This window comes from Diabrotica virgifera, chromosome 10 (assembly GCF_917563875.1).
Source record: "Diabrotica virgifera virgifera chromosome 10, PGI_DIABVI_V3a".
Taxonomy (NCBI): domain Eukaryota; kingdom Metazoa; phylum Arthropoda; class Insecta; order Coleoptera; family Chrysomelidae; genus Diabrotica; species Diabrotica virgifera.
In genome coordinates, this window is record NC_065452.1 from 33,261,767 (window position 1) to 33,275,999 (window position 14,233).

The 14,233-nt window shown below is 35.4% G+C and overlaps 1 protein-coding gene across 4 annotated transcripts in view; it reads right to left on the reverse strand.

The window, feature by feature from the left end:
- Nucleotides 1-14,233, reverse strand: part of LOC126893198 (tripeptidyl-peptidase 2) — a 113,025-nt gene that overhangs the window by 4,208 nt on the left and 94,584 nt on the right. For all 4 annotated transcript variants that reach the window (XM_050663158.1, XM_050663161.1, XM_050663159.1 and 1 more), the window contains one exon: nt 7,671-7,836. In XM_050663158.1, the coding sequence (XP_050519115.1) occupies nt 7,671-7,836 (166 nt within the window). The remainder of the gene's footprint in view (nt 1-7,670; nt 7,837-14,233) is intronic.

The window sequence follows — 14,233 nt, forward strand, 5'->3', positions numbered from 1 at the left end:
CTTATTTTTGAAAGGGCTGTAGTTGGAAGGGCTTGAACGAGTCACGAGTGTATGCAAATTTAGAAACACCAAATCTTTACAAATTTTTGTCTTACAGAAAAACAAAAAATCCATAATATTCAGAAAAGCAAAGCGTACATTTTTTTACTCTTCGGGATTTTTGGTATCACTAACAATTTTTAAGTAATTTTGAAAAAAAGCATTTTTTTCAAAATTAAAAGTTAAAAATTTTTACTTTTAAACCCATTTTTTTGGGACCCCTTATGGTACGACTAGACTAAAGGAACAGCAGAATAAAAACGCAAGAAACGATCTACCGTAACGAGCATGAATGCATGGTCTACACCGACGACCTTACGCTGCTAGCAAAAACGAATAACGAATTAAAGAGAATCATGAGAAGATTAGTGAGAGGCAAAGAAATTCGGCATAGAAATAAATGAAAAAAAAAAAACGAAAAACATGGTGCTAGGAAACACAGAAAGACAACCTGAAGATATACTAAAATTAACAGCGTTCGATGGAATAAACGAAAAAGGACACGAGTAAAATGAACTAAAGTACAGGATAGCAAAAGGTAACTGAATGGTCAGCAGTTTATAAAAATTATTAATAAAAGTATGTATCAAATAATAATATACCAAATAATATCAAATATATCAAATGAATATGTACAGGATTTATATTAGCATTCAAAAATAAGAGCAATTCATATCGATTTAATTTTTAAAGGTCTTAAACAAACATTATTGTTTATAGTAAAATAACTGGTGACATTTATTTCACAATGTAGGCCAATCGGTTTGAGAACACCTCAGTCAGCGATTTTGATATTATGAGTATTTCACGGTCACAATCGTGTCGTCAAAATCATAACAAAACAATTACGAGTTTATTTATAGATACGGAGAAACTATTGCAGATATCATTCTTTATTCATTATTTAAACATCAAGTAGTTAGAATATAGACTTTGCCCACCAACTAGTTACTAACGTATATAGTGATTAAATAAACGCAGTATGAGTAATTAGTGTATTCCTGATATCCAACCCCTAGCAGCGGGACGTTCATCTCCCCTTACAAAACCTATTATATTATAAATATACAAAACCGTAATAAGAGCAACAGTCACCTACGGATGTGAGACCTGGGTGCGAAACAAAACAGAAGAAGAAATGATACGAGAAATGGGAACGGAAGATACTGAGAGCTATTTTTGGGGAAGAAATCACGGAAGACGGTTGGCAAAGAAGAACCGATCAAGAATTATGAATGCTTTACAAGGAACCAAGTATTACATGGTATACAAAGGCACAAAGAATCAGGTGGGCAAAATATTGAAAAATAAGCCAACAGTGGTAAATTTTTACAGACATCTAAAATAAATGGATTTTGCGGTGGACATCAGAATTCGTCATTGGATCATTTGAAACAAAAAATTCAAAAAGATTTTATTAGCTTATTGAGTTTCTCGAAGTAACGCTGTCTTTAAAAAAAACATGAAATCCTTTATAAAAGGTATATTTGTTAAAATCCCTATACAGGGCTACATCACAGAACAAACAGAACTAGTTTTCAATCGGTTGACCGATCATCATCAGCGTTTTCCTAAAATATGTATAACCTGATAAAATGATGCAAAGTATTTAAAATTTTGACTACGATTTTAAAAAGTTATAGGTTATACTCACTTGGATCTAACATGCTAACCACCAAAGTAAAAAATATTTGGGTAAAAACCCTTTAAAATTAATCCGTCATAGGAACATATAAAAATTATGTGAATTTAAACATGGATGGTTAAAATATCCAATGTTTCACGCTCGAGGTACCATTGAGCTAAATTTGACTTGTTCACATCATGGCTGTATGGAAGCAAGTGGCTTTGATAGCGGAAATTCTGAATGGTGACATGACAGTTCCACAAGAAGTTAAAATTTCCCTGTTGGTTTTGCGATATTTATTGTAAAGTTTGTTAAATTATTAACAATAAAAACAGTCGCTCCCACTGTGGTAAATAATCTGTTAAAATGAAAATAAACTTGATGTAGAATATTTGTAATGAAAGAGATAGACATTACACGTTAGAACGAAAACTTAATAAACGTTATCAAGCCCTCTTATGTGAACATCTAGGGCTTAGAAAAGCAATTTTATGTTGATATCAAGCTATCGATTTTATTCGAATGACTGGAAGTTGTTATAGTATGTGGAAGTACCACAAAAAATCACAATGGGGGAGACAGAGATGTAGCAATGTCTCATAATCTGGGAGGGATGTATAAGACAAACTCAGATTCATGCGACTATTTCCCAAGGTCCCTGCAGCCTACCCAATCAGAACTCTAAGGGTTCGACAAAACAGACTGTCATATGATATAGTTAACCATAGGAGAGAGGGTTGAGTGTTAGAGGTTTATGAGATTATAATGGAAATGTGACATGAACGGGACCCAGAAAGAGTAGTGAGACCATTAAATTTAGTTATAATGTGAATAGATGGGGTGAAGATAGTCATAGAAAAAATATGGATGAAATTTAGAGATGGAGAGGTATGTGGGTGATGATAGCAGATGTTAGTTTGTATGTATATCATTGGATGCAGTATTTTTAGTTTTTTAGTTTTAATGATTTTTAGTTTTTGGTATCACTCAGTATCACAAGTCAAAATAACGAAATTGTTTGTAAAATGGATGAAAATGAAAAAAATAAGCATAAAACAAAAAATACCTCGACAGCGTTACCTCAAGAAAAGTCTAAAAAATCTATGCAAAATTTCAGGTGGATCGGTAAATAGTTTTTGAGATACAATGTCCACCGCCTTTGAAAAATGCTGTTTTGAAAAAAAAACGCGTTTTAAGGTTTAACAATTTTTATTACCAATTTCTTTTTTGTCTATGAAATCGTAAAGTAATGCAAACCGGAATATGCTTTTGAATCGCGGAGGAATTTACGAAAGAGAAGGGGAACAGCTGTTGAATTTTCTCAAACCGCTCAAGCGCGCTGACGCGGAGCTGCTGCAAAGCGAGTGGAATGTAGAGATATTCAACATGCTGTATTTCCGGTAATTTTGCTACGATCAATCTGAAATTTTCACATTTTCAGAAAGGATTCTTGATATAGACGAGGGCATTTAGCACAAAATAAATAAATTTTTAAATACAGCACCTAGAGACTTGCAGTTTTTTGCATTATGTTCAGGATGACGTCAGGAAAAAAGTCTACTATTCAAAAATGGGTGGAAATGCATAATTGCACTGTAAAGTGCATAAAATGCATCCAAAATTGCATAAATATAAAATTAAAGTCAAAATCAGTATACTAAGGAACAAAATTTATCATTTGGGAGGTTTTTGGGGTCACTGAATATGATTACGCAATCAGAACTGACCTCCGGATCACCTGATGCCCAAGGTCAGTGCAAGAGACGTCATCTTCTGGAGTTTCGATGGTTTTCGGCATTAAATCGATGCAAACGGATTACTCACGGGTTTTAGGGGTCAATCAGTACTAATATGCCATCAGAGAGTACCTGGTGCCCAGGGTCACTACTAAGGCACGTCATCTTCTGGAGTTTCGAGGAATTTCGGCACTAAATTGATACAACTGGACTATTCGGGGGGTTTTTGAGATGGTTAACACGAATATGCCATCAGAACAAACCTCTAGATCACCTGGTGCCCAAGGTCACTACAAGGGACGTCATCTTCTGGACATTCGAGGGCTTTCGGTATTAAATTGGTGCAAACGGATTACTGGGGGGTTTTTGAGGTCGCCAAAACGAATATGCCATCAGAATAGACCACAGGATTACCTGGTGCCCAAGGTCACTGCAAGGAACGTCATCTTCAGGATTTTCGAGTGCTTTCGGTATTAAATTGATGCAAACGGATAACTTACCGGTTTCTGGGGTCGCTATACACGAATATGCCATTAGAATTGAATTCATTCCGGAGTACCTGGTGCCCACGGCCGCTACTAAGGAACGTCATCTTCTGGAGTTTCGAGTGCTTTCGGTATTAAATTGATGCAAACGGATTACTCAGGGTTTTTTGGGGTCGGTAAACATGAATATGATATCAGAATTAAACTCCGGAGTACCTGGTGCCCAGGGTCGCTACTAAGGCACGTCATCTTCTGGGGTTTCGAAGGCTTTGGGTATTTAATTGATGCAAATGGATTCCTAGAGGGTTTTTAAGGTCGCTAAACATGAATATGCCATCACAACCGACCCCCTGTGCACCTGGTGCCCAAGGTCACTACAAGGGACGTCATCTTCTGAAGTTTTAAGGAATTTCGGCATTAAATTGATTAAAATAAATTAGTCGGGGGTTTTTGTGGTCGGTCAACACTAACATGCCATCAAAACAGACCATCGTAGAACCTGGTGCCCAGGGTCACTGCAAGGGCGTCATCCGCTAGGCGAGGTTTTCGGTTACTTATAGGTTTTTGGGGATGCTGAACACGAATACCCCATCAGAACAAACACCGGAGGCCCTGATCCCTAAGGCACGTCATCTTCTGGAGTTTCGAAAGTTATAGGTAATCAATTGATGCAAACAGATTACGCACAGGTTTTTGGGGTTGCTAAACACAAATACGTCATCAGAAGAGACACCGGAGCACCTGGGCCTGAGGCACGTTTTCCTCTGGAGTTTTGAGGGTTTTTGGCATTAAATATATTCAAACGGATTACTCATGGGTTTTTGGGGTTGTTGAAGACAAATACGCCGTCAAAACAAACACCGGAGGACCTGGTGCCTAAGGTATATCATCTTATGGAGTTTAGAAAAATTTTGGTACTGAATTGATGTAAACGAATTGCTCATGGGTTTTTGGTTTTGCGGAATACGAACTCTACTATGTTGATCTATTTATTTTTTTATATGAGTGTTATTATGCGTTGACGTTATTAGTGATTACCGTAATCACAAGATACTCCAGAATTCCTCATGTAAGCCATATTCGTGTTCAACAACCCCAAAACCAAAAAGTAATCAATTTTTCATCAATTTAGTACCGAAAACTCTCGAAACTCCAAAAGATAACGTGCTTTATGCACCAGCTGCTTCCGTGTCTTTTTTGATGGCATTTTCGTGTTCATGTACCGCAAAAACCTACGAGTGATCCGTTTTCATCAATTTAGTACCGAAAACACTCGAAACTCTAGAATATGACCTGCCTTAGGCACCAGATGCTGTGTGGGTTGGATCTGATGGCACATTCATTTTCAGCAACCCCAAAAATTCAATAATAATCCGTTTGCACCAATTTAGTACCGAAAACTATTGAAACTACAGAAGATATCGTGTCTTGGGCACCAGGTGCTCCTGTGTCTGTTCTGATGGCGTATTTATGTTCAGAAACCCCAAAAACCCATGAGTAATCCATTTGCATCAATTAAGTACCGAAAACCCTGGAAACTTTAGAGGATGACGTGCCCTAGGTACCAGGTGCTCTGGTGTCTGTTCTGATGACGCAATCGTGCTCAACAAATCCAAAATCCTATTAGTAAGTAATCCGTTTGCATCAATTAAATGCCGAAAACCCTCGGAACTTCAGAAGCTGACCCGCCTTAGATACCAGGTGCTCCGAGGGTGAGATCTGATGGCGTATTCGCATTCAGCAACCCCAAAAACTTATGAGTAATCCGTTTGACTCTCGAAGCTCCAGAAGATGACGCCCCTAGCAATAACCTTAAGCACCAGGTTCTCCGGGATTCGGTTCTGAGATCATATTCGTATTTAGCGACCTCAAGAACCCCTCAGTAATCCATTTGCATCAATTTAATGCCGAAATTTCTCGAAACTCCAGAAGATGACGTCCCTTGCAGTGAACCTGGGCACCAGGTGCTCCGTGGGTCTGTTCTAATGGCATATTCGTGTTTAGCGACCTCAAAAACTCCCCCGAGTAATCCATTTGCATCCATTTTATGACGTGCCCTAGTAGCGATCCTGGTCACCAGATACTCCGGAGTTCATTTCTGATATCATATTCATGTTTAGCAACTCCAAAAACACATAAGTAATCCGTTTGCATCAATTTAATACCGAAAACTATCGAAACTCCAGAAGATAACGTCCCTTGCAGTGACCTTGAGCACCAGGTGATCGAGAAGTCTGTTCTGATGGCATATTCGTGTTTAACGACTCAAAAACACCCGAGTAATCCATATTCATTAATTTAATGCCGAAATCTCTCAAACTCCAGAAGAGAACGCCCCTTGCAGTGAGCTTGGGGTCCAGGTGCACAGGGAGTCGGTGTTGATGGCATATTCGTGTTTAGCGACCTCAAAAACCCGTAAGTAATCCGTTTGCATCAATTTGATACCGAAAGCCCTCGAAACTCCAGAAGATGACGTCCCTTACAGTGGTCTTGGGCACCAGGTGATCCTTAGGTCTGTCTTGATAGCATCTTCGTGTTTAGCCACCTCAAAAACCCCCCCAAGTAGTCCAGTTACATCAATTTAGTGCCGAAATCCCTCGAAACTCCAGAAGATGACGTGCCTTAGTAGCTACCCTGGGCACCAGGTACTTCGGAGGTCAATTCTGATATCATATTCGTATTTAGCGACCCCTAAAACCCGTGAGTAATCCGTTTGCACCGATTTAATGCCGAAAACCATCGAAACTCCAGAAGATGACGTCTCTTGCCGTGACTTTGGGCACCAGGTGATCCAGGGATTAGTGCTGATGGCGTAATCGTTATCAGTGACCCCAAAACCCCCCAAATAATAAATTTTGTTCTTTAGTATAATGATTTTGACTTTATTTTTATATTTATGCAATTTTGGATGCATTTTATGCACTTTACAGTGCAATTATGCATTTCCACCCAATTTTGAATAGTAGACTTTTTTCCTGGCGTCATCCTGAACCTAATGCAAAAAACTGCAAGTCTCTAGGTGCTGTATTTAAAAATTTATTTATTCGGGTGTTTTTGGTGCTAAATGCTCTGGTCTAATAATACGTACTTTCATTTAAAATGATAAAAAAATCGAAAATTTCAAAATTTTCAAAACAAAACAACAAAAAAAAACACAAAAGACGTGAATACGTCTTTTTAATTCCAGTCATAAACTGCTCGTTTAAGAAGAGTATTGGACGTATAGCATTACGCTGTAATTACTATTTTCTACTAATTTTAATTCTTATCTTTTAATAACCTTTCGCAAAACGAAATGACAAAATTCACATGTAAATACAGGGCAGATGTTAAACGAAACGTTGAACAGATTGTATAAGATTAATGTTTCTTTCAAAGAAACATTTCTTAATTGATTACGATGTCCCAGCCTCCTAATGTCAAAAATTCTTGAAATCCATAAAGCTTGTCGATTTATGGCTGTCTTTGTTTTATCTAAGAAACCGCAGATCATTTGACATAACAGTTGGGGGTTCGCTTCGAGCCGATCAGTTTTCTACCAGCGTCTGCATAAGGCACACCCTTCGAGCGTCGATATTATGTAGGTCAACAACACACTGCTTGTTTACACACAATAAATAGAATATTATTACCGTTCGTTGTTTATTTATTTTTATTACATTTATTTCAATTAAATTCCGCAACTCACCCATCGGAATAGACGTTATTATTTCATAACTCTACTATCACCACAACTATATTTTTAGTCAAAATACGTAAACTATAAACGAAAAATATACTCACCTTTGCATCAGTAGGATCAACAAATTTAACTAAAGTTTTCCATACTTCAGCTAGTTCTTCCCTGTTGGCTTCAGCTGTTTCAGTCTCGCACAAAATGAGTCGACACAAAGCTATCCCTTTCCGTGCTATACATTCTAGATAAATATTTTTCTGTTGTTCCATGGTACTAAAAGTATTCATTTATTAAATCTTGACGAATTCTAAGGAACTGGTTATGGCACAGACAATATGACAACTATAGTAACACTGGCCATAGAGTGGACCACTAACAAATCAAAACAACATCAATTCCAGAATTTTTCATCGCTGCACAGTGGTTCCAAATGCTGAAAACGTGGCCATGAGGCAAAAAAGTCCCTATCTAGATATTTTCATGTTTACAGTTGTAATTGTATTTAATGGGACTGTATATTGATGAATTTGATCGCATGAAAACGCTTAACGTATAAAACTAAATTTTATTAACGAATTTAACAGGTTGTTTAAAATACAAATAAAACCGTCTTGCTCGCTTGCCGGTCGTAGCTGAAGAGATTCGTTGACGCGGTGCCCTTTCGTTGTCGTAGATTACAGCGCGGTAACACTGTTGCCAGCTCTAACAACAGTTGTTTTCTCATACTATCGTAGAGTCTTAATACGCAGGTATAAGATTAGACCAGATATATTCTTATTCATAGCTCAGGGACAAGTGAGCCATGTACGGCGTTATTTTGGCCGGAAGTGAAAGTGAAAAAGATCGCGTATATTGAAAAACTATAAAACATTTTGAAGTTTATCAATTTTATAGCTGTAAAGATTATTTTTTTAAAGTACATATGCATTAATGTAGGATATATACTGCGAGGCATAAGTTAGCGATATACAATATTTAGGTTCATTTTCATAGTTGATTTTTTCGTGAACGAATTAACGGATTCCGCTAATTTTTTTTATTATTTTAGATACTTCTTTAGTATTTACATAATTGTGCAAAGATTTACTCAAAATTCTTTTTTGTACTTATACCGGGTGGAAGAATAGAAATGTATTTCTTATGTTAAGTTTGAAACACCCTGTAGGGAGGACGAGGTACAAATATGAGTAAACATCGGAATCGTATTGTAGTCTTATGTTTTGTGAACATTTTGTTTTTTGAATGTGTCTGATATCAAAGAATATAGACCTTAGAGAAGGGTACTGCCCTGTGACGTTTCAGCATAGGATTTTGTGCACCAACTGAGTAGGTGCATGTGGCCTGACAATGACTACGGTATTTTCAAGGGACAAATAAACGTGACCATCTGTTCCATTCAAACTCTTCTTCTAGGAGAGTATATATTCTTTGCTGATATCTTTAGAAACAAAGAAAATAAACGGCTTTGTAGTTAAACATGTGTTTTAACCGAAACAAAAGTTTGAGACACACTGTAGAGAGGAAAAGATAAAAAGGTGGTTATACATCGACACATGTTGTAGTCTCATATTTTGTGAACGTTTTCTTTTTTTAATTTCTCTGATATATTTAATAACAAAGAAACTAGACGGTTTTATTCTTTAATATGTGTTTTAGCTGACGACTGCGATACGTGAGGAGGCCATATCTTATCATACCACTAAGATGAAATTATTTCCTATACAGGGTGTTTCATTAATAATTGTCCATATAGTAACTGGAGAAACCTTAGCACAAAATACGAAGATTTAACCTAAAATACTTAAATAAAATGTGGTTCCTCACTGAGTTACAGGGTGTTTTATCTAAAAATTTAAAAATTATTTCTGCTCAGCATTTTAAAACTATTTGACGTATCCTTTTCTTACTTGGCAGGAACTATAGGTACTATACAAACTACTAAATTATATTAAACAAACGTTTCTGGCTATTACCAGAGGCGTACGATGGGGGAAAGTGAATGGTTGACCCTTTCCAATTTCTACGCCACTGGCGGAATTGCTATTTTAGTTCAATTTTTGGATACCCCAATACTTTCTATTAAAATAATATACTCTTTATTGGTAACGATAAAGTCATTAGTTTTCGAGATCTTTGAAGTTAAAAATGAAACGACACGGTCATTTTTGATTAATGTATTGTGTCCCTTCATTTTTAATTTCAAATATCTCGAAAACTGATCATTTTATCGTTACGAATGAAGAGTATATTATTTACATAAAAATATTGGAAAATCAAAAAAAGTCACTAAAATAGCAATTTTGCCAGTGGCGTAGAATTTGGGAAGGGTTAACCTGCCACTATCCCCTGTCGTACGCCTCTGGTAGTAGCTAGAAACGTTTATTTATCTTAATTTAGTAGGGTGTACAATACCTGCGCTTTCTGCCAAGTATGAAAAGGATACGCCAAATAGTTTTAAAGTACTGGGTACAAATAATTTTTAAATTTTAATCATATGAATCATATCAAAAATTAATCAAAATAACTGTGCCGTTTCATATTCAACTTCAAATATCTCGAAAACTAATGACTTTATCGTTACCAATAAAGAGTATATTATTTAGGTAGAAAGTATTGGAGAATCTAAAAATGGCACTAAAATAGTAATTCCTCCAGTGGCGTAGAATTTGAGAAGGGTCAACCATTCACCATCCTCTGTCGTACGCCACTGGTAGTAGATAGAAACGTTTATTTATCATAATTTAGTAGGGTGTATAGTAGTCGCACTTTCTGCCAAGTATAAAAAGGATACGTCGAATAGTTTTAAAATTCTGAGCAAAAGTAGTTTTTAAATTTTTAGATAAAACACCCTGTAACTCAGTAAGTAACCATATTTTATTTAAGTGTTTTAGGTTAAATCTTCGTATTTTGTGCTAAGGTTTCTCCAGTTACTATATGGACAATTATTAATGAAACACCCTGTATACAGGGTGAGTTGTGAGGAACGCGCCAAACTTTAAGACTATATATTATACGTGATAATAATTAAAAATAACTCATATGTTGTTATTCCATTTTCATTTGTTTCCGAGATACGGGGTGTTAAACTTTTTCTTACAAACTGACGATTTATTTATTGCCCTAAAACCGGTTGAGGTGTGCAAATGAAATTTGGTGTGTTTTAAGACATAGTTATTACGCCTTTTTTGACACACAATTAACAATTTTATATTCACCATTGGCACGCGTACGGGTAATGTTCTGAAATTTTTTAAAGAAGAAAATAGTATGTCACTGAGATATTTCAAATTAAAAATTATTTTTGAATTCCTTGTTCAATTTCTGCCAAACAATTTATCTTCCCGTTTGTTCATACGATGCTTCGTTTTCATGCAAAAATTAAAATATCTTAACTCTTACAAAGAATTCGAAATAACTTTCTACACATTCATAAAGAAACTTCGTCGAAAACTTTGTATGCATTAAGATTTTTTATTTTTTGCACGAAAACGAAGCGTGGCATGAAAAAAAGGGAAGATACATTTCTTATCACAAATTGAACGAGGATGTAAGGAAGATTTTTAATTTGAAATATTTCAGTGGCGTACCATTTTTATCTTTAAAAAAATTCAGACTATTACCCGTACGCGCGCCAATAGTCAATATAAATTTCTTAATTGTATGTCAGAAAATGTGCAATAACTACGTCTTAAAACCCACCAAATTTCATTTGCACAACTCAAGCGATTTTAGAGCAATAAATAAATCGTCAGTTTGTAAGAAAAATTTAAACATCCCGTATCTCGGAAACAAATAAAAATCGAATAACATATGAGTTATTTTTTATTATTATTACGTATATTATACAGTCTAAAAGTTTGGCGCGTTCCTCACCACTCACCCTGTATAGTGCGACAGGAAAAGGGTGTTTAAAGAAAAAAGATATGTGTAATGTACCTCTCGCTATTTAAGATTTTCCACGTAGACACCAAATCTTTCAGGGGCGTCATTTGATAGGGTCAGGGGGGCATTTGCCCCCCGATCCTGAAAATGACTGAAATTTACAAAAAATACATCAATTCTCATCATTACATCATATATTATATATAATGCTTGCCCCCCAATCAAAATTCCAAATGACGCCCCTGAAATCCGTATTACTTTCAGGGAAATTCCACCCCAAAACATCACAGAGCCCATATTAAACAATCTCGTCTCTCTTATGTTGCGCTGTGCATACCGCTTACCTGGTCGACAAATAACTCTTGCAGCACCGGACTCCACTTGCGATTTTCTAGTCGCGCGATTGTTTTGTCGCGAATATTGAATACATTGGTTCAAATACAAGTCAATCCACGATTATTTAGTCGCAAATGGATTGATTCGTATTTGAAACAATGTGTTTAATCTTCGCGACAAAACACTCGCGCGACTACAAATCGCAAGTGGAGTCCGGCGCTTATAGGTGTCGATAAGAACTGTTTACGTTATGTACCTTTCTGTTTTTAAAGTTTTGTTAACTGTTATTTTTTATTGTTAATTTAGTTTTGCTTCAGTTAAAACACATGTTAAAGAGTAAAACCACCATTTTATTTGTTATTTTCTTTGTATCTAAAGATATTCGGGAGAAACAAAAAACAAAATGTTCACAAAACATAATATTACAATAATACTATTTCGATGTATACTCAGTTGTATCTCGTCGTCCCTACAGGGTGTTTCAAACTTAACATAAGAAAAACATTTCTTTTCTTCCACCCGGTATAAGTACAAAAAAGAAGTTTGAGTAAATCTTTGCACAACTATGTAAATACTAAAGAAATATCTAAAATAATAAAAAAAATTGGTGGAGTTCGTTAATCCGTTCACGAAAAAATCAAGTATGAAAATGAACATACATTTTCTATTCGCTCCGAGCGTTAACAAACTGTCGAAGCGAAATCGACCGACCTGCTCATGGTGGCAGTTGCTTGAAATGCTTGTAAGGAAGATTCAGTGTATGTTTAAATGGGATATTTTTAAAAAGATGCCATATTTGTTGTGTTGTTCACTGTAAAAATACATGGAGAAATAGTGATGTGGAATACTTTCATTTTCCTTGTTCCCAAAAAAAATTAGATTAAAGAATAAAATTGATTAATGTTGTTAGAAGAATGAAGTGAGGTTAACTTTTTCCATATATACAAAGGATATGGCAATGTACACATGATATAATAATATTATTTACGTTTTTATAAATTTTACACATATTACATACACTTTTTAGCTCTGATAAATCCGAATTGACTTCCAAAAAATAGGGATACGGTATGTATACGTAGGATTCTTTAAAGACAATTGTATTAAAAGTCCGTGTGATGTTTAACAGTTTTAATTAATAAAACAGATAACTAAATTATAGATACTATTAAATTGACGAAATGTAAAAGTGTTTGTGTAATTGCGACCAAAATTTACGTGTTCTTATAAAAAGAAATGTATTGGGAAATAATTGCGTCTAATCAATATTATAACCGGCTTATCATAATATTCGTCTTAAAGCGTCTCTTTACGTGTTAAAGCGTCTTTTTCTATTCTCCCAAAGAACACGTCCGTCTAGATCCTGATGTTAAAATCGACTAACTGTATTCATTCCCACACAACCAAAATTCTCTTGCTGCTAATCTTCCTCTTCTCATGGTTTAATTCGCTTTCGTGGGAACTAACCTATTAAAATTTGTTAAAAGGGCTCTACTTGTTATTTTTATGTCAAAGGACGATTGAAATTAAACACAATCTTCTCACCGCCACCCGTCAATTAGATACGCCCACACATCTGTCCCTGAGGTCGTCGACGGCCGCTCGCTTCGTGTTTGTACTAATAATTAAAGAAAAAATATATACAGGAGTCTTAAAAATTAAGATAAAATATTTACAATTCTACATATACCTGTGTAACCTCACTATCGTAGATTATGTCAATAAATCTTTATTAACCACACAAAATATATTTTGTGTGGTTAATAAAGATTTATTGACATAATCTACGATAGTGAGGTTACACAGGTATATGTAGAATTGTAAATATTTTATCTTAATTTTCAAGACTTATATATATATATATATATATATATATATATATATATATATATATATATATATATATATATATATATATATATATATATATATATATTAATTAAACGAAAAGATTTCTCTGGTATACAGAAGAAATCTTTTCCGTAGCGGACGTGAAAATGTAAATTTCAAAGTCTTCATAAAAGACGATGAACGACAAAAGACACCTCTTTGTGTCACAGATTTGTCTACAAAGCCACGTTATTCGCTACACATTCGTCAATAACGGAGAAGAACCGTGATATGAAAGGAAACGGCAATTGCATTTTATTTCACCTCGACCACCACCGATATTCTACACGACGTGTTTCGAGCTCATGTCAAGCTCTCGTCAGGAACATCTAGGTGGATGGTCGAGGTGTAAGAAAATGCTTTTGGCCTTTCTGGTAATAATAAAATAACCAGACTTCAGTACACTTGGTACGACATCTATATTAATTAAACGAAAAGATTTCTCTGGTATACAGAAGAAATCTTTTCCGTAGCGGACGTGAAAATGTAAATTTCAAAGTCTTCATAAAAGACGATGAACGACAAAAGACACCTCTTTGTGTCACAGATTTGTCTACAAAGC